This window comes from Ambystoma mexicanum, chromosome 1p (genome assembly GCF_040938575.1).
Source record: "Ambystoma mexicanum isolate Mex_15411 chromosome 1p, UKY_AmexF1_1, whole genome shotgun sequence".
Lineage (NCBI taxonomy): Eukaryota > Metazoa > Chordata > Amphibia > Caudata > Ambystomatidae > Ambystoma > Ambystoma mexicanum.
Window position 1 is genome coordinate 604,601,285 of NC_090921.1, and position 26,000 is coordinate 604,627,284.

At 47.3% G+C, this 26,000-nt stretch overlaps 1 protein-coding gene across 7 annotated transcripts in view; it reads left to right on the plus strand.

Annotated features, from left to right (window-relative positions):
- RANBP3 (RAN binding protein 3) overlaps nt 1-26,000 on the plus strand; it is a 1,483,781-nt gene that overhangs the window by 358,880 nt on the left and 1,098,901 nt on the right. For 6 of the 7 annotated variants that reach the window (XR_011303967.1, XM_069649581.1, XM_069649583.1 and 3 more), the window contains one exon: nt 15,968-16,039. The exons of the other annotated variant lie outside the window; for it this stretch is intronic. Coding sequence is in view for 5 of the 6 variants with exons in the window: in XM_069649581.1 (XP_069505682.1) it covers nt 15,968-16,039 (72 nt within the window). In the remaining variant the exon portion in view is untranslated. The remainder of the gene's footprint in view (nt 1-15,967; nt 16,040-26,000) is intronic. 7 annotated transcript variants of the gene reach the window in all.

The following is a 26,000-nucleotide window of genomic DNA, read 5'->3' on the forward strand; positions in this document are numbered from 1 at the left end:
GAGGTAATCCCACTACTAACACTGGGGGATTGCATGGCAACATTGGGCATGAAAGATGCATACTCTCATATTTCAATGTTGCCGGCGCACAGAAAATAGCGAACGTTCATGATCGAGACCAAACACTATCAGTTCAAGGTCCTTTCTTTCGGCATTGCCTCAGCCCCAAGGATATTTACAAAGGTGCTGGCAGTAGCAGCAGCTCATCCATCCCAGTGTGTTATTACGTCGACAACTGGCTCATAACAGGGGGATTTGTACGGTACATGCCTTTCAAACACCCAAAAGACTATAGATCTTCTCGTTTGAGAATCCCAGACTGAAGAGTAGAAGTCCAGCATAGACCCCAGCCAAGTCAAACAATTTATGGGAGCTCTGATTCGGACAGAAGACTGTCGTCTTCCCCTCAAAAGAAACGGTTCAAAACGTGCTGTTTCAAATCCCTCAATATGTAGCCAGTTGGGAGGTGACGGCAAACCCATTTGACTGTTAGGAATGATGCCTCCTGCATTTTAGTCCCCTCACCCACGATCACTCCCCATGCATGAGTGGCTCAACAGTCAGTGGTGTCAGGCAAGCGGACATTGGGACGATCTAGTGGTTGTCTCGGCAGCCCTCGTTCTCTCTCTGCAGTGGTGGTCGAGGGAAAACCTCTCAAGGGGGAAGACCTTCACCACCCCCGCAGTGGAAGCCACTCTCACTACGGACGCATCTCTCACGGGTTGGGAGGCTCACCTTCTCCAACAGACGGACACAGCGTTTGATCCCCAGCAGTAGCGTCCAACCGCACAAATCTGTTGGAGCTGTTAGTAGTGTTCAAAGCCCTGACGGCCTTTCAGACAGTTAGAGGAAGAGGGTACTAGTCCCCACGGCCATGAATTACCTGAACAAACAAGGGGGCACACACTCTCTGGGGTTATCCAAACTGTCCCAAAACATATGGAAGTGGGCTCTAGAACCCAAGATATTGCTCCTGTCTCAATATGATCCAGGGGAACTCCATCTTCTGGCGGACATAGTCAGCAGAGACTTCACGCTACCCACAGAGTACGAATGGTGACTACACAAAGACATTGTCTCCAACGGTTTCACTGAATGGTGCTTCCCAGAGATCGACTTGTTTGCAACCTCAGATTACGTCTCCAGGTACCCTCAGAACCGCTCCAATGGGAATGGTCTGTGGATAACGTGGTCAGGGAAATTTGTTTGCTTTTCACCCCTACAACTCCCCTACTCCACAAGATTGCACAAGATGCACCAGGAACCAGTCACAATGATATTGGTGGCCCCAATGTGGGCACGCCAACCCTGGTTCTCCCATCTGGTGGCGATGTAAATCTTCCCTCCAATGAAACTACCTTGCCCATACAACATGCTATCGCAGTACAAGGGGCAGACACTACATCCATGCATGCAAACTCTAAATTTAGTGTCCTGGCTCCTGAGGTCATAGAGTTCGGGCACCTCCAACTTCCTCAGAGATGCATGGTCATACTTAAAGATGCAAGAAAGCCTAACACCAGACATTGCTACTCCAATAAATGGAAGCGCTTTGTCATCTGGTGTAATTCCAAGAGCATCAGTCCTATAGACTGTTCACCAACACATATTGTAGTATACCTGACTCCTCTTCTGTACTTAGGCCTGGGTTTTAATTCCCTGAAGGTCCACGTAGCTGCACTTTCAGCATGTACCATGTTCCAGAGAAAGGTCTTGTGGTGGAAGATCCCAGTGATTTAAGGCTTTCATGAAAGGGGTTAAAAGACTTCATCCCCTATTTCAAACCCGGCTCCCGGTTGGGACCTAAATATGGCTCTAACTAGACTTATTGGATCCCCCCCCTTTCAACCGATGCATAAGGCTAGCCTTAGGGCACGCACTCACAAGACCGCCTTCCTGGTGGCAGTCACTTCAATAAGAAGAGTTGGTGAACTACAGGCCCTTTCAGTTCTAGACCCATTTGTCACTATCCACAAAGACAAGGTGGTTCTGCGCACTCACCCACGGTTTGCGCCCAAATTCATTTCCAGGTTCCATGTGAACCAGTCAATAGATCTACCCACCTTTTTCCAGAACCCCACTAACATGGCAGAAAGAAGCCTACACACACTAGATGTGCTCAGGGCGGTCATTTACTATCTGGAAAAGACTAAACCACTAAGAAAAACCAACCAGTTTTTCATCTCAGTGGCAGCTGGTAGAGAAGGGGACCCTGTCTCTAAATCAGCCATCTCTAAATGGATTGTCAATTGTATCACACTCTGTTACACTCTTGCCAAGAGAGATCTGCCCTTCAAGCCTAGTGCACACTCTACTCGGGGCACCTGGGCTTCCATAGCATTCATTGCAAATGTCCCTCTCAAGCCATTTGCAAGTCAGTAACCTGGAGTTCTGTACACCTTTACAAAACACTACTGCTTGGATACTCACTCTAGGTCTGATTCTCAGGTGGGACAAGCGGTACTAAGCATCTCTTCACTACTGTCTTATCTCCCTCCTCCAACTCTGGGTATTGCTCGCCAGACTATGCACAGCATGCGATTCCAAGCAGATTCACAAGCATCAGAAGACATGCATTACTTACCGTAGCATTTCTGATGATTGTATCTGCTTAGATTCACATGCGCGCCCTCCCCGCTCAGAGTGAAGGAACATAGACCTCATACTACTACTTCTCTTTTTCTGTACTAACTCACAATGGTCCTAAGGCTCCCTCATGGCAGAAAAAAAACAATTGGAGGGACTTCGACGCGTGAGGTATTTTGCGTACACTGCACATTAGAGATCGTGTTACAGGCATGTCCATTTCGCCGTCCCCTTTTTGATCCTCGAAAGACCAGATGCAATACTCTGCGATTACCATTAGATGTCGGACTATATGCACAGCATGTGAATCTAAGCAGATGCAATCATCAGAAATGCTGTTATGGTAAGTAATGCATGTCATATATTGAAGTGCTGAAATGAATATAATTTTCAACAGACCACGGTATGTTGAAATCTAAGAACGGGCAAACAATGGATGCTGAAGCCTGATTTATGGTGCCATTTTCAACTTGTGTGAAAGCTGCAAATGATCTGGAGAACAGGATATTTTGTGTTTACTTTTTCTGGTGAACTGTCATTTGAACCTTTTGGGGAAGGGAACCCTGAGTCCTGACTTGGGGAAGGAGACTGAGAGACCTGGAAAGGACTATTGTACCCTAACTGCAAGAAAGATGATGCTGAGACTTTTTTCTGTACAGAACTGTTTTATGTTTGGGGAAGGTAGCCGAAAGAAAACTGCGAGCTGTAAGAAGTTCAGAACTTTATTGAACATGGTTTTCTTTTTTGGTCGACGACACCCCTACGCATTGTACAGTTATAGTTGTGAGGGCAGGTATAGGGTTTGGACACATAGCGATTCCTAAGTTGAACTTTTTGACTCAGACTTTCCTTAGTTTTATTTAGGTAGGGAAATCCCACCTAAGCATAGGGCAAGTTGGACCCATTTTCATCCTGACCTTTAAGCTAATAAAACTTGTTGTTTTGAACTTGGAATCTGTTGTCTGTCCTCCTTCATGATGCCTTCACAAACCCCATTAAAAAGTGTCCATGGGGGAGGATGGGGAACCTCCAGCAAAATCACCAAGAGTAGATACACATAGTGTTAATATTGATCAGAAGCAAGCTACAGAGATGATGATCAGGATACAATCTACAATTACTCAGAGAATGACCGGATGATTACTTGCTGCAATGTCCCAGATGAAACCATTGCCCATTCACCAATAGATGACCCGATCCTTTTCAATGATTTCCTAAAGAAGCTGCAAATAATGTTCACATTCAAACACATGAAACTGTTCAAGATGCAGATTTCGGATTGGGGTTGAAAGACCTAATTAGAAATGTTCGATGGAGAAAAGACAGAAGATAATTTTATCGAAATATTCTTCAGTCTTTTCTCTTCTGAATATTACTGACTCAGCACACACTCCTACCCACACCCCCACCCACACCTTGATCACAGTTAAAATGTGTTTATTGAGCTTAAATTGGGTTTTTCACGTACTCTGTCATTTTTTTAAAAACCTACTGGACAGATTTACACCAAATTTACGAAAGCACGCTTTCGAGATCAAGCTGCCGCACCTGCCGCAAATATGGTTAAAATCCGTCCAGCGGTCCATGTCTTGTAATGACATTTTCCCATTATGTCTAAAATTCTGAATGAGCCAACCATTTTTTTGCCAAGTTTGGTGAGGATTCGTCTACAGGGAGCAAAGTTATAAGACGCCCAAAAAGTGCTCCTCCTATGAGTTGAATCATGCTGCCTCTGATGTTGGAAAGTGTGTGGTGTGTTCAACCGAGCAGGCAGTACCCAAGAGAAGCTGTGGGGAGAGAAAACGAAGGGCGAATGCAGAAAGAGATGAGCCTGAGAATACCAAGTGGTGGTGTGAACGAAGGACGGTGGACTTGGAAGTCCCTAAACAGCGCTGTGACCACACATCTAAAGACGCCACAGAGCGTGCTAAACGTGGAGGAAACCAACCGAGAAGCCAACCTGACAAATTGTGTAAATTTCCCAGACCGCAACGCAGAACCAGTGACGCGATCCCCAAGAGAACAAGGTAACTGGGAGAGCAGGAGACCCTGGTGGGGGCCCGATTTATAAAGAATGAAGTATTCATACTTGTCCCAGCAAAGGATACATTTGTTTGAAAAGTGAGAATGGGAAGCATTACTGGAATACTCATCCTCGTCCCAGTAGAGAACATTTGGGATTACCTAAGAAGCTTGAGAATTCCTGTAGGAACTCTTACAATCATCCCATTGAAACCCAAATGGGGCAAGCCAATGACCAGAGTAGGAATCAATACTGAAACCACCTCAGGTATCCTAGTCAAGAAAGAGATTGGCCATTTAGCCAAGAGAGAAGCTCAGGTTTGACTTGTGGGGGAAGAAAAGACCTCTGCAAAAGGAGAGAAGATAACATTTCTAAATTCCTAAGAGAGTGAGGAAGAAACAGTGTGTAAAATAGAAAAAGAAGAATCCAGTATCGAAACTATATGACTTGATATTGGTTGCTATGAACTATCTAAAGATAGTGTGTTTAGACTGAACTTACTGAGGAAGCAGCTCACAGGAGAAGGGAGTCATTCTCCTGTGCCCTTTTTCTTTTGAGTAGTGGTAGGGTCAGGTTATATTATTTTGGACAGTGGACAAATGCTCCTTTTGGATTTACGGACAATATATGAGCACCCTAGTTACTTTTGGTTAGGTAGGAAACATCCATAGTTTAGGGGAAGTTGGGAGTTAATATTTTCTGTTAATAAAGACCACTTAAAAATGGAAAATCAGAGTCTGTGTCCTCTTTCTGACTCACTACAATATTGTGGGCAAGGGCACAATTTGCCACACTTCATACAAGCTACAGCACTGTGAGGTCACAAGGCTGGTGATTGGTGTATTATAAAAGTGGATTAACAACACCTTTCTTTAATTTGGTTTTGCTCATAGTAATGGAGAATGATTTTATCCCTGAACGATAATTATAATGTGCACATTGTCCCCTTATTGAAATGTCCATGAATTGTTCTTGTAACGACCTTTTAAAAATGTCAATTTCTGAAAGTGTCTTCCTACGGATTCCTCATCTTTGATATGCCGATTGCCTGCTTGCAGCTTCGGAAACATATTCGTCAGCAGAGGGTGTTGTTGAGTCTGTCTCTCGGCGACTTCCATTCACGCACACGGATGTGACGACGACTTTGTCAGGCTTTGTAACTAAGTTTCGAGTCTACTTGTTTTGTTGCGCCCAGCTGCCCACAGGCTTGGAGCGCATTACCAAATAAACAAACAAACGATGCTGGTATAAATGGAGCGTTTTGCGCCCATTGTTCAGTTCCGTTTTTCTCCATGCACAGCAAGCTTTAATAACGGTTCCACTTGCCCCAGCAATTTATTTCTGTTGCGTTGTTTAAATGTCTTAATCTACTCAGAAGACTGATTTCAAGAGGTGTGCGGACTGTTATTCGAATATGTCCACCACAGATCTGCTCACCATATGCCTCTGGTCCCTCCGTGAGGAGTACCAGGTAGACCACTGTGGTTCTTGTTAGTTCATGACTAGCCAGGCTTTGAAGGAGAGTAAGTCAACTCACCTTGACCAGTCGGTGTCTAAATTCTGGTTCTCTACTCCTTCAAACAGGAAGAGATGTCTCCTTACATCTAAAAAACGCTCAAAACATTCAAAGCGGTTGAGGTCAAGGAGTGATTTGCGTCACTCTTCATTTTCTCTATTAAACTCCAAGAGGAGACACCATTGTTCTTCATCGGATTCCTTGCCAGACAGGAGAAAGGTACGTTTCCCTGAAACTCTTTCCAATCTGCTGCTGAAGCAGACTTTGGTCTCAACATGGACGTGTGTTTGAAGGCGGCCTTTGTAGTCGCTCGAAAGAGCTGATAAAATGCTACCGGACCCCACTGCCCCTCCTAAAGCTGGCAGGGAGTAGTCTCAGCCCCCGAATCGCACACCCAATAGCTGGGGTTAAAATGTCTGAGGTGCCCACTCGAGTGGCGTCGACTGTGTCTGCCGTTCAGGCAGTATCGTAGCCAACAGCTTGGATTTCATCATCAAAGGACTCTACATCGATCAGCGTCATCCTCTGATCCATGGATGGGTTTTTCACCCCTGTTGAAAAAGGCTAAGTAGATTTTTGAGGAGAAGGGTGACGTTCCACCTTTTTGGATTTGAACATTTTGCCACACTCCATGTCCCAGAGGAAATCATTTCAGAGGAGTCTGGAATGGAGGGCTTGGCTGCTTGCCTTAAGGAAGCCAGTGGGTTGGACACATCTCCAGAAGTGGAATTTGCCACGCCAGACTTGGCTGCTCATCCCAGTGCGGCGTACAGGTCAGTGATGAATTAAACCCACTGAATATTTGGGTTGGGGGTCGTCTTGCAAAGTATATTATACAGGATGATCTCACAGATATTCTGGACAGGGCCCACCACCGTCCCCCATTAAGAACTTGTGCTTCCTTTTCACTCGGCATTGAATAATATCTTAAAGAATTGGCCGAAGCCGGAAACCTCTTTCCATCATCAAGGAGCTAGTAATGAAATACAAGCCATCGGCTATTGGTCTTGATTTTCTCTCAAGTAACTCAAACCCTGAGAGCTTGTTGCCTTAAGCTGCTAGTTTTTCATCCAAAGCTACTGCCTATCCAACCATCCCACCTGATAAGGGATGATACAAAATATGATGCGTTAGGGAAAAGGGTTTTTCTCCGCTGGGAGTATGGAGCTTAAGGTCATTAACTTGTCTTGGCAATAGCCAAATACCTCTACACCTTATGGGATGTGGTCTTCAAAGCAGCTGAGAATATTCCTCAGGGGGACATGAGAGATGGCTTCATGAACATCATTCAGGGCAATAAGGATGCTGCATATCATTTTCTGCAATGACTGGATACTTCCAACTTCGTTGGTCGCTCCATGGCAGCAAGTGCGGTTGCAAGAAGGTTCGCATGGCTGAGAAAGGTGCTGTGGAAAGTGTCCATGTGGCAGAGCAATATTATGATTGGTACACCAACTACTTTCTGGTTACCAAGAAAGACGGAGGACTGCGACCCATCTTGGACCTGAGACGCTAGAACAAGATCCTCCGGAAGGACACTGTCAAGATGGTCACTTTTTCGCAGATCTTCCAGGCCCGTCTGCTTCAAGATTGGATGGTGTCACTTGATCTTCAGTAAGCTTACTTTCATGTACCTATATAAACCAAGCACACGAATTACCTGAGGCTCACCATTGACAGTTCACTTTCAATTTCCAGTACTGCCTTTCGGGCTGGCCTCCGCCCCAAGGGTCTGCACCAAGTGAATTGGTGGCAGCAAATCTAAGGTGGGTGGGGAGGATTCACATCTTTCCCTCCCTAGACGGTTGGCTAATCAGAGCTTGTTCTCTGGTGCTGGCTCTGGAATACCTCAGCAGCACATGCTTTCTCTCTCCACAAACTGGGCGTCTCCCTCAAATTCAAGAGTCCCAAGTTGAAACCTTTCCAAAAGCTGCAATTCATTGGAACAGTCCTGGATTCTTCCTCTCTGAAGGCTTTGCCTCCCGAGTTGAGGGCTCACCATATCTTGCAGATGGTGACAAGATTTCTAAATGCTCAATATCTTCCGGCTTTCAATTTTCTGAGGTTGATGGGCCTCAAGGCATCTTGCATTTTTCTGGTCCCGAGATGTGCCTATGGATGACTACCTCAATTGGGCTCAGATCCCAAATTGTCACATTTCTCGGGGCAGGTTGATGGACCTTCTTCATGGTCTGCCTTTTTTCCTTCGATGGAGGGGAAGAACGTTCTGATAACGCAGTACCCTCAACAAACGTGGAGGTGTAGGGCCCCTACCTCTGTTCAGGGGGATAATGCAGCTCTGGTTTTGGGCACTTCAAAGCAAACTTTCGAATGGAGTGTGTCCTCCAACGTATTCCTCATCTTTGACATGTCCAAAGATGTCCAGCTTAATTTTTCGGCAGAGGGCACCCTGCGTCGATCGAGTCGATGTCCTTTGAAGTCCTCTGTCGAGTGTGACGTCATCCGATGTTATAAGTAGCACGCACAGCGTCCGTTGACCTCAGTTCCATTTGTCAGCAAACGTGTTTGCTTCGTGAAACTCAGCATGCCTCGTACTTCTGAAGTACTGCTGTTATCTCTAGTTATGACTATTACTTCGTCTTCTACCCCGACGACTCCTCGTTCCGGGTTTAAGAAATGTAAGGAGTGCTACGGCTCCAAGAGGTCAATTACAGATCTGCATCAGGTGCCTGGGCGAGGGCCACGAGATGGATACCTGCTCGAAGTGTCAGTCCATGACTGGGCAGGCCTTGCGAGGACGACGGGGGAAGTTGAAGGTAGACAAGGTATCCAAACCCTGAAAATCCCGACCGGGTGGCTTTCGTCCGACGACTCGAGGAGCGACTCTCCTAGTCGGAAGAAAGCCAAGCGCTCACGATCCCGTAGTGGTTCCCGCCACTCTTCCTCCTCATCGACTAAGGCACTGCTGGTCGTCTTCGTCGAGAAGTACCCCTAAGAGGGAGACGTGCCCGACGTGCCCGACCAAAACGTCAACACTGAGAGTGGGAAGCTTTCTGCTTGGAGCTTTTCGAAAAGCAGGGCAGGGTTTTGTCTGTGCTGTCTGAGGAGGCTGGCAAGGAGCGGTCTTGGCCTGACACTTGCGCGCCCTCGAGCCTGGGTTCCCTCGAGACGTAGAGAGAGGTCACGATCTCCATCATCGGTCTATGAAGCCCTCAACGTCTCCAAAGCCATCAACGCCGTCGTTGGTGCCCATTGAGTCTTCGACGCCAGTCAAGCCATTGGTGCCGTTGTCGACGCCAAAGCCATTGGCGCCGCTGGAGCCTAGTTTACCGGCTTTGCCTTCAGGTCCAGTGGCCCGCCTAAGAAGGCTGACTAAGTCCAAGCCTTCATCATCGATGCCTCCTAAGCTTCTTGGCTCTGTGCCAGAAAAGTATTTTGCCCCCCTTACTAAAAAGGATTTTTTTAGGAACCGTACTTCAATTTTTGAGGAAGAGGAACTTTCGGAGGGGGAGGATGCCCCCTTTGGGCTACAGTATGGGACTCAAATGTACAGAGTGCCTTTTTTCAGAGGAGAGCAGGATGCAGGACCTGTTTAACACTTTACATAACGCAATTGGTATTGATACCTCTCCGGAGTTAGAGTTCGGCAAGCTGGACCCTCTGGAGCATGCCGACTCTTCATATAGACACCTTTTTATGTCTAAGGTGGTGGAGTACTTGGGCTTGTCGAGGCCTCTGGCGCATGATGATCAAGATGATCTTACAGATATTCTGGACAAGGGTCTGCATACGGATCCTGTTATCGTTCCATGTGGCTCTTCAAAAGAGGCTGGCCAAGAATTGGGAGACCCCGGAGACCATTCCGGCTGTGAACAAGTCTTACACAAAAATACTGCCCCTCCAGTATCGACCCCAGCTATCTGTTGCAACACCCCACTCCCGAGAGTCTGGTGGTCCAGGCAGCTACAGCTACCTCAAAGCAGGCCGCATACCCTATCATCCCTCCTGATGAAGATAAGCGCGTAGATGGATGGGCGCAGAAGGTATTTTGGGGGGTAAGAGGGTGGAGAGTATGGCGTTAAAATCGGCCAACTCCACCTGTGCGCTTGCAAGATTTTCGTACACTCTGTTGAGTGCAGAGTGCATTTCCATGGCAGCAGAGCATATTCCAGAAGGGTATGAGGGGGACGGCTTTCTGGCTATTGTTAATGACGGCAAGGAAGCCATGTGTGAGACCCTCCGGTCTGTATTTGGATTCGCCATGGCTACGAGCACCGTGATACGCAGGTTTGCGTGATTGCTGAAGTCTGGTTTTGCTCCTGATGTGCTCGCTCATCTTGCATGCCTTTTGACCAGTATCTCCATTTTGGCTGCAAGGCTGACGAGAGCCTTGAGGTTGCAGACCTCCAAGGCGTCTGCCAAATCTTTAGGCGCTGCTGTTAGGCAACCTCAGCCTTTTCATTCCAGCGGGCAACCCTGGAGGGGTAGGTCTTTTCGCTACTACTTATTTGAATGGCCAGTCAAAGAGGCCAGTGAAAGTTCCCTCATGGTGGACGAGGCAGAGATGCCAAGTCCGCTCCAGCAGCAGCCTCTTTGGCATCGGTCGCTGCAGCAGCCGCTTCAAAACCGCTCTGAAGGCTTCAGTCACAGTTCTCCAGTGGGGGGCAGATTGTCTCAGCATCTCGAAGAATGACGAGCCATTACTTCAGATGCGTGAGCTCTGGAAACAATACCCCACGGCTACTGCCTTCCCTTTCTAAGGAAGCATCAGACCAATCCACCGGGGGGAAAACGATTTGAGGATTGCGGATCTGCTCCTTGTGCAGGAGATTTTAACCCTTCTAGAGAAAGCCTCTATAGAACCAGTGCCTGTGGCGGAGGAACAAGGGTTGGTATTCCCCATTTTTTTTTATTCCCAAAAAGAACGGGGGACTGAGACTCATCTTGGACTTGAGATACTTGAACAAGTTCCTCAGGAAAGACCATTTCCAGATGCTCACTCTCTGATCCTTCACGCCCTCCAGCTTCAGGATTGGTTGGTGTCATTGGAACTTCAGGATGCTTATTTTCATGTGCCAATATATATCGAGCACAGGAAATGCCTGACGTTCGCTGTTGGCGGCTCTTACTATCCATTTCGAAACCTGCCATTCGGGTTGACCTCCGCCCGAGGGGTTTTCGCCAAACTGATGGTGATTCACGTGTAACCCTACCTGGACGATTGCCTGATCAAGCCGAACAAGCCTTGGATTATTTCAACGTTACCTCCCACTCCCTTCACAGACTGGGCTTCTCCCTCAATTTCAAGAGGTCCCATATGACACCTTCCCAACAGCTCCCAGGGCTGTTTTGGACACTTCCTTAGGAAAGTGCTCACCACACAAGGTGAGGGCTCAAGACATTCTCCAGATGGTAACGAAATTCCAGACTGCCCAGAATCTCCCGGCCTTCGAGTTCTTGAGGTTGCTCGGCCTCATGGCATCCTGCATTTTTCTGGTGCTGGAGGCCAGCTTGCGCATGGGATCCCTTCAATGGGCTTTCCGCTCGCAATGGTCCCAGTTCTCGGGACGGATGTTGGACCGCCTTCACATTCCGCCCAGTGTCTCACAGGATCTTCTGTGGTGGGCCTGCGAGAAGAATGTTATGAAAGGCTAACTTTTTTGGCAACCATGGCCGGAGATCACTGTAGTGATCGATGCCTCACTCACAGGGTGGGGAGCTCATGCCAACGAGTTGACTGTCAGCGGTCATTGGTCTCCGTCAGAGTCCATGCTACACATAAACCTTTTGAAGGTGCGCGCGATCAGACTAGCGCTAAAGGCTTTTCTGCCGTCTGTACGGGGAAGGAATGTCCTGATACTGACGAACAACACAGTGGCCTCAACAAGAGGAGGCGTAGGGTCACTACCACTGTGCAGGGAGTCAATGCAGCTCTGGTATTGGGCTATTCAAAAAGGAATCTCCCTCTCGGCGGTTCAACCGGCCATGGAGGAAAACACGGCGGTGAACGCTCGGAGCAGGGAGAGCAGTCTCACACGAGTGGGAACTAGCTCACAAAGTCCTTAAGATTTTCGCCCTTTGGAGAACCCCTCGGGTGGATCTGTTCATGACCATTCTCAACCGGAAGTGCGAACTGTTCTGCTCAGGGGATTTTCCTCTGAGGAGCTCCAGGCGACACATTTGTGGTGGATTGGGAATTCCGGCTACTGTACGCATTTCCTCCAGTCCCCGTCATTCATCTAGTCATCAGGAGGTTGAGGAGGTTCGGGACCCGCATGATCCTCATTGCTCTGGATTAGGCCAGGAGAATGTGGTACCTGGATATTCTGGATATGTCCATCTGTCCTCCGATACGTCTTCCGTAAAGGGAGACTCTTCTATTGCGTGAGGGGGGTTGGGTTCTCCATGCAGAGGTCAACACCCTCAACCTTTACGCTTGGTTTCTGAGTGGTTGAGATACAAGGATTGGGACCTCCCGGATGATGTGATGGAGGTGTTTCTTTCGGCCAGACGGCCAGCAACGAAGTCTCTGTACCGTTGCCGTTGGCATACATTCTGTGACTGGTGCAGAGACAAGAATGTTGATCCTTTTCAGTGTAAAACACTGAATATTCTATCTTTTCTGCTCTCATGGGCACACAAAGGTCTTCAGGTTGGTACCATTATGGGTTACCTGGCTGCGCTTTCCATTTTTAAGCGCTCTTCAGAGGAATGTTCCTATTTTAAGATCCCTCTAGCCAATCAGCTTCTAAACAGGCTCACAAATGTGTTCCTGCTTTCTACATTTCAGGTTCTGGTGTGGGACCTTACCCTGGTTTTGAAATATATAATGGGTGCTCCTTTTGAACCCTGCACTCATGTCCTTTGAGGTTGTTGACCTTCAAGACTATACTGTTAGTTGCTCTTGCATCTGCAAGAAGAGTGAGCGAGTTGCAAGCGCTTTCTTCCAAGCCACCCTTTACTATATTCCACAAGGACAGGGTTGTTTTGAGTGTGAAACCCTCCTTCTTGCCTAAGGTGGTTTCGGATTTTCACCTACGGCCGAAAATATAGTATTACCAGCATTCTACCCTCCTCCGCATCCTAGCAAAGAGGAGGAGATGCTACATCGGTTGGACCCTAGGAGTGCGCTGAGCTTTTATATTTCCACCAAATTGAGAGTGGACGTCCAGCTCTTTGTAAGGTACACCAGACACAGACTGGGCCAGGCTGTCTCCAAGCAGACCTTGTCCAGGTGGATCATCCTCATGATTTCTGAATGCTACAGACAGGCAGGCAAGGACCCTCCTGAAGGTTTGCGTGCCCATTCCACCAGGGGCATGGCCATCTCGATTGCCCTGCAGAGAGGGCATCATATTAAGAATATCTGTGATGCTGCAACGTGGTCCTCTATTCACACGTTTGCTAGGCACAATTCTCTGGATACTGCCCACTCTCAGGATGTTGTTTTTGGGAAGGCAGTCCTTTATTCTGCCCTCTTAAAATACGGCATGTCTAAATTCTTCTCCATCTGACTATCGTGGATACTGCTTTGGGAAGTCTGTCAAAGATGAGGAATACTTTGGAGGACACAATCCATTTGAAGAACAAGTTACCCCTGGTAACGTTCTTTCGACTAGATGTTCCTCCAACGTATTCCTCATCGCCCTCCCATCCTACCCCTCTGTAGAATTTCCCATGCAATTGCAGCTCTCATTCTCGCAAGGCTGAATACGGTCCTGCCTGTGTTGCTGGGCATTTCTAAGGCACTTGGAGGGAAAACAGAACTGAGGCCAAAGGGTGCCGTGCGTGCTACATATAACATCGGATGACGTCTCCCTCGACGGAGGCCTTCGAGAGACATCGACTTGACGTCTTCGATGTTGGGCGCCTGCTGCAGAAGAATTTCCGAAGAAGCCTAAGCTGGACATTAAATGTCAAAGATGAGGGATACGTTGGAGGAAACATCCAGTCGAAAGAACCTTACCAGGAGTAAGTAACTTGTTCATCTCGGTCTGCTGTCCAACTATTCCGAGAAGAGAATACAATGGTGGACGCCCTTAGCAGGCAGAGCACAATATCCATAAGTGAGAGTTGCCTCAGGAAGTCCTTCTAGAGATCTTCACCCTTTCGGCAACCCCTCAAGTAGATGTATTCACATCCATTATCAACAATAAATTCAACCTGTTCTGCTCCAGGGAATTTCTCTCCAGTCCCCGTCATTCGTCGTGTCACCAGGAGGTTGATCCATGGTTCTGATTACTCCAGATTGGACCAGGAAGATGTGGTAACTGAAAATCTCCCCTCCAATCTGTCGTCCCCAGAGAGCAGACCTGCTCTCACAACAGCGAGGCCTTCTTTTCCCAGAAATGAGTACTCTGAACCTTCACGTTTGGTTTTCGAGAGGTTAAGTTACAAAAACTGGACCTCCTGAAGACATTATGGAGGTGTTGCTTTCGACTAGAAGACCAGCAACAAAAGCACTATACCACTGCCGTTGAGTTGTGCAGCTGGTTTAGAGCTAAAGATATTGATCCTGTAGCTTGTTATACACCTACATTGCTTTATTTTCTGCTTCAGGGGCCACAGACAATATGGCAGCGTTCGCCATCTTCAAATCTATGCCAGAAAAAGGCTTTTATTTTAAAATACCCCTCATTATACAGTTTCTGAAGGGACTGTTACATTTTTTTTTCCACTGGTCTCTTTTATAGGGGATCTGAAATCTGAATGTGGCATTGACATTTTTAATGGCAGGTCCGTTTGAGCCTCTCGATACCTGTCCACTCTTGTTGCCACCAGGAAAATTGTCTTGAAAGTCAATCACTTTTGCTCGCAGATTGAGTGAGCTACCGACTCTTTTATGCAAACCTCCTTTCACTACATTTTCCAAGGAGAAGGTAGTCTTGAAGGTCTATCTCTCCTTCCTTTCCAAGGTGGTGTCTAAAGTTGACCTGACACAAAATATTACCTTGCTGGCATTCTATACACTTTCTTGTCCTTCCAACGACAAAGAGATGTTGCATAGACTTGACCCTAAAAGGGTTCTGACATTTTTAGATTACCAGGATGGTAAATGTCATGCAAAACGATTAACTCGGTTGGTTACACCGGACACCAACTGGGTCATTCTGTACATTTCAGAATGTTATTTGGCTGGGAAAGAGGTCCTGGAAAATCGAAGTTCATATTCCACCAGGAGAGTGGCAACCACTCTGCAAAGAGGTATACCAGTGTAGCGCATTTGTAATGTTGCAACTTGGTCTTCGCTAAACACCTTCTCAAAACATTACTGTCTGGATACCTTATATGGGCGGGAAGCTAGGTTTTGGAAAGCTGTTTTACACAATATACACCAGTAACAAAATCCCCTGGTGCCACCTCCTATCTAACTGCTATGGGAGTCTATCAAAGATGAAGAATCTGTGGAAGGACACAATCGATTAGAAGAACAAATTACTTTCCCCTGGGATTATTACTTCTTCTGGATGGTCCTCCCACAAATTCCTTATCGCCTACCCCTCTGGTTGTGGGTGAATCTGTTAATATATATACTACTGTTTTTCATCCCCATGCCGGTTATGTATCAAGTTAGCTGTGCGAAAGGGGGGAAAGAGTAGAACTGAGGAAACGGGCACAGTGCATTTTATGTATACCAACATCGAGATCCGAGCGATGGAATGGAAGCCGCCGAGGGCCATCAACTCCACAATGCCCTCTGCTTCAAGCAGGATATCGGTTTATCAAAGATGTGTAATCTGTGGGAAGAAAATTCAGTAGAAAGAACATTGCCTGGGGTAAGTAATTTGTTGTTTTTTCAAATTCACTCCTGTCCTTGTCTATGCAACTAATTTTGTTTCCTGTAGTGATGATTTCTCTCCCTTTTATGTTCCTGAATGTAGTATCAAAGAACAATGTTTTCATGCCATCTAGCTTTGGTCAACCTTCTACTGGAAACTCTGACTCTGAGCCAGGTGAGATGCCTATTTTTGTTGACCAAATAATTTAAGTTTGGTACATATGCAATGGTATTTATTTCTAAATAGATAAGAGCTCAGCCAATGACAGTTGGGCATGAGCATAGTTATTAAAGAGAGTAACATTTATTTAAACCGTGCACTCTCCACTAGCCGTCAGCGATTGATAAATCCCAGTTAATAAAGCTCATGCGATCTTCAACCTCCCCAATATGACCAATGCCCACAAAATCCAGATGGAGTTTATTCTCTGATCGCCATCCATTACCTGCTGGTCCGCAGTCGTGGCAACTTGCTCCATCGTTTTAAATTGCTTGGAGCAATTAAACTTCTGCTTCTAGCCTTGGAGAGCCAGTAGTTGGAAACAACCAACAACAAGGAGCTACTTTTGGCTCCTCCGACCTTACAAACATGCAAATGTGGTGTTAATTTGGAGTATGTGAGAATTTGAATAAAGAAGTATTTGAACACATCTAATACACATCTAATACACATTTAAATGCAGTGGATAATACATAATGCGCAAAAACTTAAAGTAGCGTCTGCTGGTTCCCCTGCGATAGCTCCTGCTTACAGGGTAATTCATGCCTGACACCCAAGAGCTTATTGAATCTTATTTTCGAGCCCTGCGCTCCATCTCGTATTCCTCTCTGACAATTATTGAACCATCACCCTCTTATCACCCTCCTCCACTTTACTGTTTCTTTTAATTTCTTTACCGTCCCACCCCCTTCTAAAATCACTAAATAAAAATTCAAACCTAACCCTAAGGCCATCTTCCTTCGACAAAGTCAGCATTTGCATTCAAGTCCTCCCTCCACCTCTTGTTGGCTTAGTTCAATTGTTATTCATGAATTTGTTTGGCACCAGCATTTCTCTTTGAGTGCTATTAAGATGGATTTTCACATCTAGCCATATGAATGTGATGTGAGAGGCCACCCTAGTTGAACAACAGACTAATTGGCACTGAAATCTAGCAAAACTCTTTCAAGGTAAGTGCTTGTTAATAAACATTTTCTTTTTTGCACCGCCCCTCTCCTTAGATTTATATGGGACACCCTTCTGTGTGCTTGTCTATGAACTCTCTACTGATTTTTTTTAAGGTAAGTAAAGCACTCAGATTTCCTTTCATTTTCTCATTGTTATTGGGAAACTGATTAGTCCCCAATACTTTCAGTACGGAGAAACTTTGTTTCTCTATTTGGAATTCTTGTACACACCACCTTACAGTGGAGTGCACTTAGGATGCTTTAAATCCTTAACTCTATACCTTAAGTTACTTTTTATATATGCCCTTGACAAGCTGGTGTCAGCAGTGTTATTTTTACTGTTTTTATACATTTCTACTCATGCTTTTTCGGGTTTACAGCAAATGGCTACTAAAGGTGGCTAACACCCAAAAATGGCGGGCCATGTGGGTTTTCACTTCTTATTTGGCCAGATTGTAGTTCAGGCTTTTTCCTGTCCTCTGGGTCAGGAAACCCCATATATGTTGTTGCACTTCATTGGGTAAACTGCTTCCTTTGCGGGCTAATGACCCTTTGTGTGTGAGCCAGAGGGGTCTATGACTGTCTGGACCCAGTCCACATTCCCTGGTGCCAGAAAGTCTTTTGTCTGTAGGAGTGTGGCAGATCCTTGCTATTGGTGGGCTTGGACCTGCTTCCGGCCCCAAACCTGGATAAAAGGACTCCTGCACCCATTCTTCAGATCCACGTTGGAGCCAAGATTTCCATGAAGAGCAGCCCACTGACAACCAGATGACTACTCCTGCAGCTGTTCAGCATCAGCTTCAGTGACTGGCCAATTGAAGCCCTGCTCTGAAGCCTCTCGTCCGTGCTTTGGCCCTTGCAGTAGTGTGACTTTCAAGGATCCGTGCCCGCAGAGCGTTCAAAAGTGTCCCTGGACTGCCCTGTGGACTTACCAGCTCTCTCCTGGGCTGGTAAGTCCACTGAGTGGATCACTGTGACCATCCGTCCTGCGAGGTGTCCCAAAGGGGTCTGGCCTGCAGAGGTCTTCATTTTACATCGTTTTGGACCTCAACTTGGAAACTGTCCTGACTCCTGAAATGGCCGTCGCACCCTCGACCAATGGTTTTCTCTCCCCCGAACAAAGGATAGTGAACAGTGTACCCAGCGAATCCCTGACTACCCTGAGTGTCACCTGGATGTGAGTTGTTGGGGTCGGGCAAGTAAACCTAGCTATTCCTGCCCCCCCTCCTTGTCCTCCTAGGGTAGTATTGGGTGAAACGTCCCTTGTCCCCTAACTCACTCTGGCCTGACCTTTGGTTGTTGAGCCTGGGTCCAGAATCCTAATCTCGGTTTAACCTTGGGACTAGGATAGAGAACAGTATTTACCAGAGTTTGGGAAAACACTTAATTCACTTTGGAATACTTTGGAAACATTCAGAACTCTTTTGAATCGCTGACACAGCCCACTGCATTTTTTCTGATATCTCTTCCATGAAGGAACTGTAACCTCTGACATTTGGCAGGGCTGGACATCTTAAGATGGTGGAAATTGAGGTTGGACTGATAGTCTATTTCTCTTACCTGATGACTACTTGTAAGTGATATTATCTTTGAAAGTGTGTGTGTGTATATATTTCTGAGGCTTGTGAATCTGCTTCGAATCTCATGCTATGCATAGGCAGACATCTAGTGGTATGGGCGGAGTATTGCACATGTTTAAGTTAAAAAAGGGACATTGACTGGGCGTGTTTGTAATCTTATCCCTAGTGTGATGTTTACTGTACCCATGAGCCCTCACATGGTGAGGTCCTTCATTGTTTTGTTCTGCTATTGTGGTTGGTTGTGTATATGCAGAGTATGTAGCGCTGCTACTTGGATAATTAATTATAATTACTTTATCAAATTTTCCACGGTCGCAGTATGCACATTTCGACAAGCATCTTTGAAGTCCTTTCGACTGCTGGTTTCGAGGAATCCTCCAATTCGACGACCGCCTTTGACCTACACCAGGCTTCAGCCTTGCAGTAGGGAGAATGGGGGGGGGGTTGATTATCTATTAGAGAATGCAGCCTTTCACTTCATTTATACTATGCTTTTGTCTAGCTGCCTTTTCGTTTATATATAACAATTGAGAGAACACCTTTTAAATTCTGTCCATCTTGCAAGAGAAAAGTACCCATAGAAAAGACTCATCGAGTGAGCAACCACGGCCTTCCCCCAGACCATGCAGTGGGACTTTGTGCCAGTTGTTTAAGCCCAAAACATTTGGAGAAGCACTAAACTGTGGGCGGCCCATGCTCTGATGGCCGAGTCTGAAACCCCTACTGGCACTTTGGAATAAAACCAAGAAGGTGAATCAAGCCAAGGCAGCGACAGCTCCGTTTCGGAGGCCGAAGAAATTTCGAAGGAGCATGCCGGCTCCTACATGTCGGTCCCCAACCCCGAAATGCAGACACATCGTGCTACTATGGGGAAGACTCCTGTTGTGCAATCAAGTCCCTCGACCATTAAAACAAGTCGAAATCTCACAAAACACATTCTTGCAAGGGGAATTACAGACTTGTCAGGGAAACACCAAACACGCACCATCTGTCCCACAGAAAGTACCACAATATACGGCAGCTACCTCCTCATTTTGCTGGATTTTGAGGACTTGTTTTTTTTGCCTGGAGAGAGTGACTTTTTCCCCCCATTCTCATGTATTTTAATGTGATTTTGTACACTGTTTCTTTTGGTTGTGGAGGCTGACAAACTCCATAGGCATCATCTTTTACTATGTCATCCAGCACCTTCAGTGCACTGACACAGGGAAGTCTTTCAGATTTCCCAAGGTTTAAATACCTTCTCTGGGATAAACTACGGTTTTCCCAGAGCAGTAAAGTGAAATTGACTTTACTTACTTTTGTAACTTTCTGAACCCAGCAAACACTATCTTACAATAGGGTGCTGGAGGGATTACCTAGTATATATGCCCTTTGTTTAGCTTCTCATGAACATTTTAAATGTTCCTTTCCTCGATGAATGGCTGGTGGCAGTGGTTTACGTTTTACTACCATTAGGTGATTTTATCGCGGGCTTCGTTCACGGCCACAGTAAAACAACCATGGGTGCCATTTTTGTCAACATGGCCCCGGCCTTCTATTTTTGCCATTTCATTTTTGAAAGGTCCTTCTTGAGATTTACTCTGCGTGCCAAACCCAGTTTGGTCCCTTTGTTCGTTTTGTCTTTGGCAGGCTTCACGAGTGAAACCCGCCCCTGGCTCCAGAGTGTCTGGGGTGAGCAGGAAGTGAGGGAGGTGCCCGAAACTCCCTGTGCTTAGTCTCATAGGAGTCCCAAATGCACTCTATAGCGATTGGCCAGTTGACTGTGCGGCAAGGACAGCCACCCTACTGGGTGACTGACAGCTAGGCTGGAATGAATGGTAGAGAACTCACTAAAAGGCGAGGCTTTTGGCTTGGAAGGCAGTGTCTACCACTGGACGAAGGAACCGAAGAAGAACTTGAAGAGGAGGCTGCTGCACCTTCTGGACCGTTGGTTTGCCCGGTGAAGCCCTGCTGCTGTGCTGAAACTCCAAATTCGTATCGACAAAGAAGCCCCTGCAAGGACGACTTGTCCCCTTGAGTTGGTGGGACCAATCAACTCCAAAGTAAGCCGCCTGGACATTCTCTCGGAGCTGGTTGAATTTCCACAGAGTTGCTGCTGGAAACCGAAACGTCAGGGAGAGGAACACCAGATTGTGTGCGTTGCTTTTAAGCTGGCCAAGAGCTCCAGGAAGATCCTCTGGACACCCAGGAAGCAGGACTGACTGAGCCTGAGCCCCCTCAGCAGAGTGCTGAACCCCAAAAGCAAGGAAAATTTGACAGCCAGGAACCGTGGTGTTGCTATTTGCGGTAGACGCTAGGAGTTGAAGCACTGAACAGCCACTTGTTTGAAGATTGTCGGTTGCTAGCGGTTACCGTCCTATTGCAGTGCAGGAGTCCCCAGAAGTATTCCCGCTTGTCCCCATGACTGAGGCCCAGGAACAGTGAGATCTGCAGAGCTGCTCAGGAACAGAAGTCCTCTCCTGCACTTTTTCTTTAAACAAAGGTACTGTAAAAGTCTGAGAGAACTTTGCTGTAGAGTTGCTTGCATCTTCTACTACTCACTAACAGTGTGTGGCCCTACATTGATTCTTCTTTTTCTTCAAAGACTTCTAAAACATTGTGCAAATACTTTTACTTTTAAATACTTACTTACCTAAAGAAGTGCTTCAGCTCATATAGACTTTTGCCCATTGAATTTGGCTTGGCCTTTTCCACTGAATTACTCTTATTGGGGGGGGGGGGGGTGTCTGAAATTATTTGCCTGCTTAAGAATACATGTAGTCTCTTGAATATTCTAATAACCTTTTCCTTTACAGTGATATATTAATGTCCCCAGCACCCTAGCTATTAAAGTCACCTGAAGGTGTAGGTTGTGTCTGTGGGAAGGGTACTCACTGATTTAGAGATATTAAGAGTGTGTATTTTGTGAAGTATATTTGACTGTTACTGTTGTATTGTTTCCATTTGAAGAAGGCTTACTCAAACTGACTGATATGTAAATTACTAATTGTTTAATCAAGAAACCTTGTATGTAAACGTTTATTTGAATACTTGTCACTGTGAACCTCTGTAACTCCCCTACAGCTCACATTGACCCCTCTTGAGATAGGCCTGGCTGCTCAATCATGCTACCAATCTGTGTAGTACAGACTTGTACCAAAGGTTAGGCTCCTATTGCCAGGTGGTCAGGGTTGTTGTAGTGCGCCCAAAGGGTACTGCAAACAATCTGCCTAACAGGAACGTTATCCAGTTACATTAAAAAAAAAAAAACTTGCTTTAGAAATGGGCCAGCCCTTAACTAAATCCCCAAGGCATCAGGCGTCTCCTACACATACCGTTATTGACATTCCTGAACAGCCTCATCATGACACACACAGCTCTCATGATTCAATCTTCCATCAAGATCAAGTGGAGTGAAATCAGGACACATGGTATGATGACCCCTATGATCCTGACATCAGCAATATAGACCCTGCTATTGTTACACCTGAGGCAGGTCACACTTCCCCCATTGAACAGCTTTTATTTAATAACCTTCTTAAAAGTGCTGCAAACAATTTCAATATCGAAACTCAGACATGATTTTTGTGGACGAGATTTTAAATGAAGGGAAAACAGTCAGCCAAGCTATTTTTCTTCTGCAGTTGCCCCATCGTTAGTTATGCCTCCACCAACTCGGGCACTCAACGCTAGGATAGAAAACATTCTAAAGCTAGCACTATCAGACCCACTTTGCATTAGCAGTCATGTGAAGCCTGATTCGCTTGTCGTTGCCACCGCAGGGAAGAGAGCGGGTGTGCCACTGTCAAATGTTGAGGCACCACCCGATAAGGAGTGCAAAAGATTATATACCACAGGCATATGTGATGAATCCTCACGGAATCCCTGCCTAAATTCTCCTCCCAGGTCTCCAGGGGAAGACCGCCGCAATCTCATCCTAACCCTGCGGGTGATAGTAGCCCCAGTATTTATGTTCTCCTGAGAAGGGAGATTTCTATGGTGCCAGAATATGTAATGGCTTGTTGTCCGAGTAATACTGCTTCTTAAAGCTACACATATTGATGGTAGTGAAAGCTCTTGTGATCCACAGGGAAACAATATATGTGGGAATCAGAACCTTACCACTCTGACTTCTGATGAATGTAATACTACTGCCTGTCCCCTTTCCTCCATAATGCATGGGCGTCCCTTGCTAGGTACTGGAACAGAATCTTCTTCACCAGAAAAAAATCTCTTTTCCCCTTAAAATTTTGTTGTGATTGTGCTGCGACTCGGAGCATGCGCTCCCCTGCCTCCGCCCTTCGGCGCCACACGTGCTTCACCTTTGCTGTGGTTGAGGCTGCCCCTCCCCCTCCTAATTCCACATGTTTCCAGTCTTCCCCGGGGAGACTTGTCCCACTGTTTTTTATTACTTAATTTTTCCTCATCCTAGGAACTTTAATTTACACGGGCCTTAAGTGCCTCGGTCCTCCCCGGCATATCGGTTCTGGCAGGCTTCAGTAGGTGCCAGTCCTGTGACCGATTCTTTCTGACTTCGGAACCGCAAGCACTCTGCCTCCTCTGCCTCAGTGAGGACCATGACTGGGACAGCTATTCGGCGTGTGACGCACTTTAATCCCTGTCTTTCAAGAACCAGCTTGCAAGTTGGAGGGAGCTGATCTTCATGTCTCCGCACGAGGTAATCAAGGAGTAGGTACGTAGAAAAACTAAAGCCAAGGGAAGTGTTCTCTTCTCCAAAGAAAGCAGCCAAGCGGGAGGGGCCATACATGCCCTGTCAACAGCAAGGATACTGAGGCTCCCAGAGCTACCGGCCTCACGGGTGAGGGATCCTCGGATCCTCATGGTCTCATTGCTGACGGGGCGGAAGGCTCTCTTACTGGGGAAATCTCCCGAGGGGCTCCACATTAGTACCAGGCCTAGGCCTGAGGGGGCACCTACAAGCACTAGCGCTACCGGCTCCATGTCCAAGGGCGATCAGCCTACCAGGCCAATACCTGAGGAGCAGGCTAGGTTTGAGCCTACGCACTCAAGCATTCCGGCAGAGGCCAGAGCCCTTTCCACGACAAAGATTGCAGCCCTCCATGCCGCTCACGTATTTGGCACAGGAATGCGGAGCTCCAGCGTGCAAGGTACGTTTTGTCGAAGTTCCTCTCCCTTATGAGGTCTCCTCAAATAGTTGGCATCCTGATGGGAATTGAGGACATGCTTCGGCCTACGCCGACACAGCCTTCAGTTCCAGTCCATCTGCAGCAGACTACACCCACGGTCACGGTGGCTTCTTCGCCTACACCGGTGCCCGTGCAGCCCACCATCACAGCCATGTCCCTGTCAGCGAGGGCCATCCACAATAGGCTAGCGGGATTGGCAGAGTACCAGGCATCCCTCAGCCTCAAAAGGAACAGCCAGTAGCAGGGGTCCTAGCGTAGGCGCTGATGATAAAAGTGGCTACCAGATCAGACCTCATGCTCCAAAAGGACGTGGAAGCCCTGGCAAAAAAAGGGCTGGTCCAAGCCCCGTTCTACGCACCACACCAATAAACAGCTGTATGTTTATTACAGGCAGGCAGACACACTCAAATTATCGGTTCACCCTCATTCATCCTTCATAGCAGCGGCCTCCATGTATGCCAAACCACAGACATCTACATCATTTATCTACTTGTGGCTTATTGGGCAAGGAGAAGTTGCTATAGGTATATGGCAAGAAGGTATATTCCAACGCTGACCTCCATCTGCATCAAGCTTACGCTGACGCTATGCTGGTTGCAGCAAATCTGACGCTAAGTTGTTAGTAATACTGGCAAAGCCCTCTTCCAAGACCTTCGGGCAGGGGCAAAGCGGTTCCGACGGCGGAAGAACATTCGGCTGCTTCAGGCTTTTTCAGGACTGGAAAGCTAGGCTACCGGACAGGTCCCCAAGCCAACTCCGACGCAAGAAACAAAGAACCTCCCACAAAGGTTTCTTGCAGTCCCTCTCTGAGCCGCCTGCCTTAGAGGGAAAGAAACCATGACGCTGTCATCAGGGTCCACAATTCTCAAGTGGGGGCAGGCTTCCTCTGCACATTCAGCCCTGGCAAACTCTTTGCAGATCCATGGATCTGATCAGTCATCTCTTATGGTTTCCCCCTCCCTCTGAACCCCCCTTTCTCCCCTCCCTTTCCTCCGATCTTGACACCAGCTCTCCTTGCAGAGATCCGCTCACTGGTAACGAGTGGGGCAGTGGAGGAAGTCCCCCTCTTGCAGAGAGGTTTGGGGTTCTAATCGCAGATTTTTGCAATGCACAAGAAGAACCAGGAAAGGCCTACAAGTGGTACTTGATCTGTCCTCCATAAACCTTTCCCTACATGCATACTTAAATGTTCCAATATGGCAGCCACTCCTTCTCTTTCGGTTTTGAGTTATGGGCTTCCACTTTCAGTACAGGGTCCTTCCATTCGGGCTCAATTCAGCCTCAAGGGCATTCACGAGGCTCATGAATGCAGTGACGGTGCTTCTCAGGTCAGAGGGCCACCAGGTCTACCCATACCTCGACGACTGGTTAGTCCGAGTGGAATCCCGTGGAGGAAGTTCCGAATACGCCCTCCTGGCTAATGGATATTCTTTACGATCTTGGGTTCTCCACCAACCACAAGAAGTCTCGGCTCCAGCCTACCCAAACCTTGGTTTTCCTGGGCCTGATGTGGGATACCAAGGGTCAGAGGAGCTTCCCCACCATGGAAAAAGGGGCTGCCCTGAAAGCAACTACAGGTCCTTGTCTCAGCAAGTCAGAAAGCTCAGCGTGGTGATATTAACACCTGTTGGGGATTATGGCAGCATGCCTCCTAGCTGTCGCACATATGAGGCGCAGCTACACCTTTCTGCCTCCTGGAACCAGGAAACGGGTTCTCAAGCGGGAGCAGTCTCCATCCCGGTGGGACTTCACCAGGACTTGGTTTGTTGGAGGCAGGTATCCAATTTTATGGCGGACAGTCCCTTCAGACAGCCTCTGCCGGTACGTACCATCATGACAGACTCATCCCTGGAGGGGTGGGAACCATCCTGAACTTGCTGGAACCAACAGCCATACAGCTGACTCACAGGGCCTTCCTACCATTAATCAAGAACCGCTCTGTCCGACCGCTCCACCTGCATGTACTACCTCAACGGGGGCACAGGATTGCCTCCTCTGTTCAGGCTCACCATCGAGATATGGGAATGGGCCATAGCCCGGAGCCTATAGCTGTCTGCAATCCACCTGCCGGGGGAGTCCGATCTAGAAGCGGACAGACTGAGCAGATTGGGCATGGACAACTAAGAGTGGCAGTTGAACGAGCACGTCCTGCAGGAGATCTTCAGGAGGTGGGGCCAGCCCCAGATTCACCTCATAGCCACGGAACACAACCAGCGATGCCCGCAGTTTGCCTCCTGGC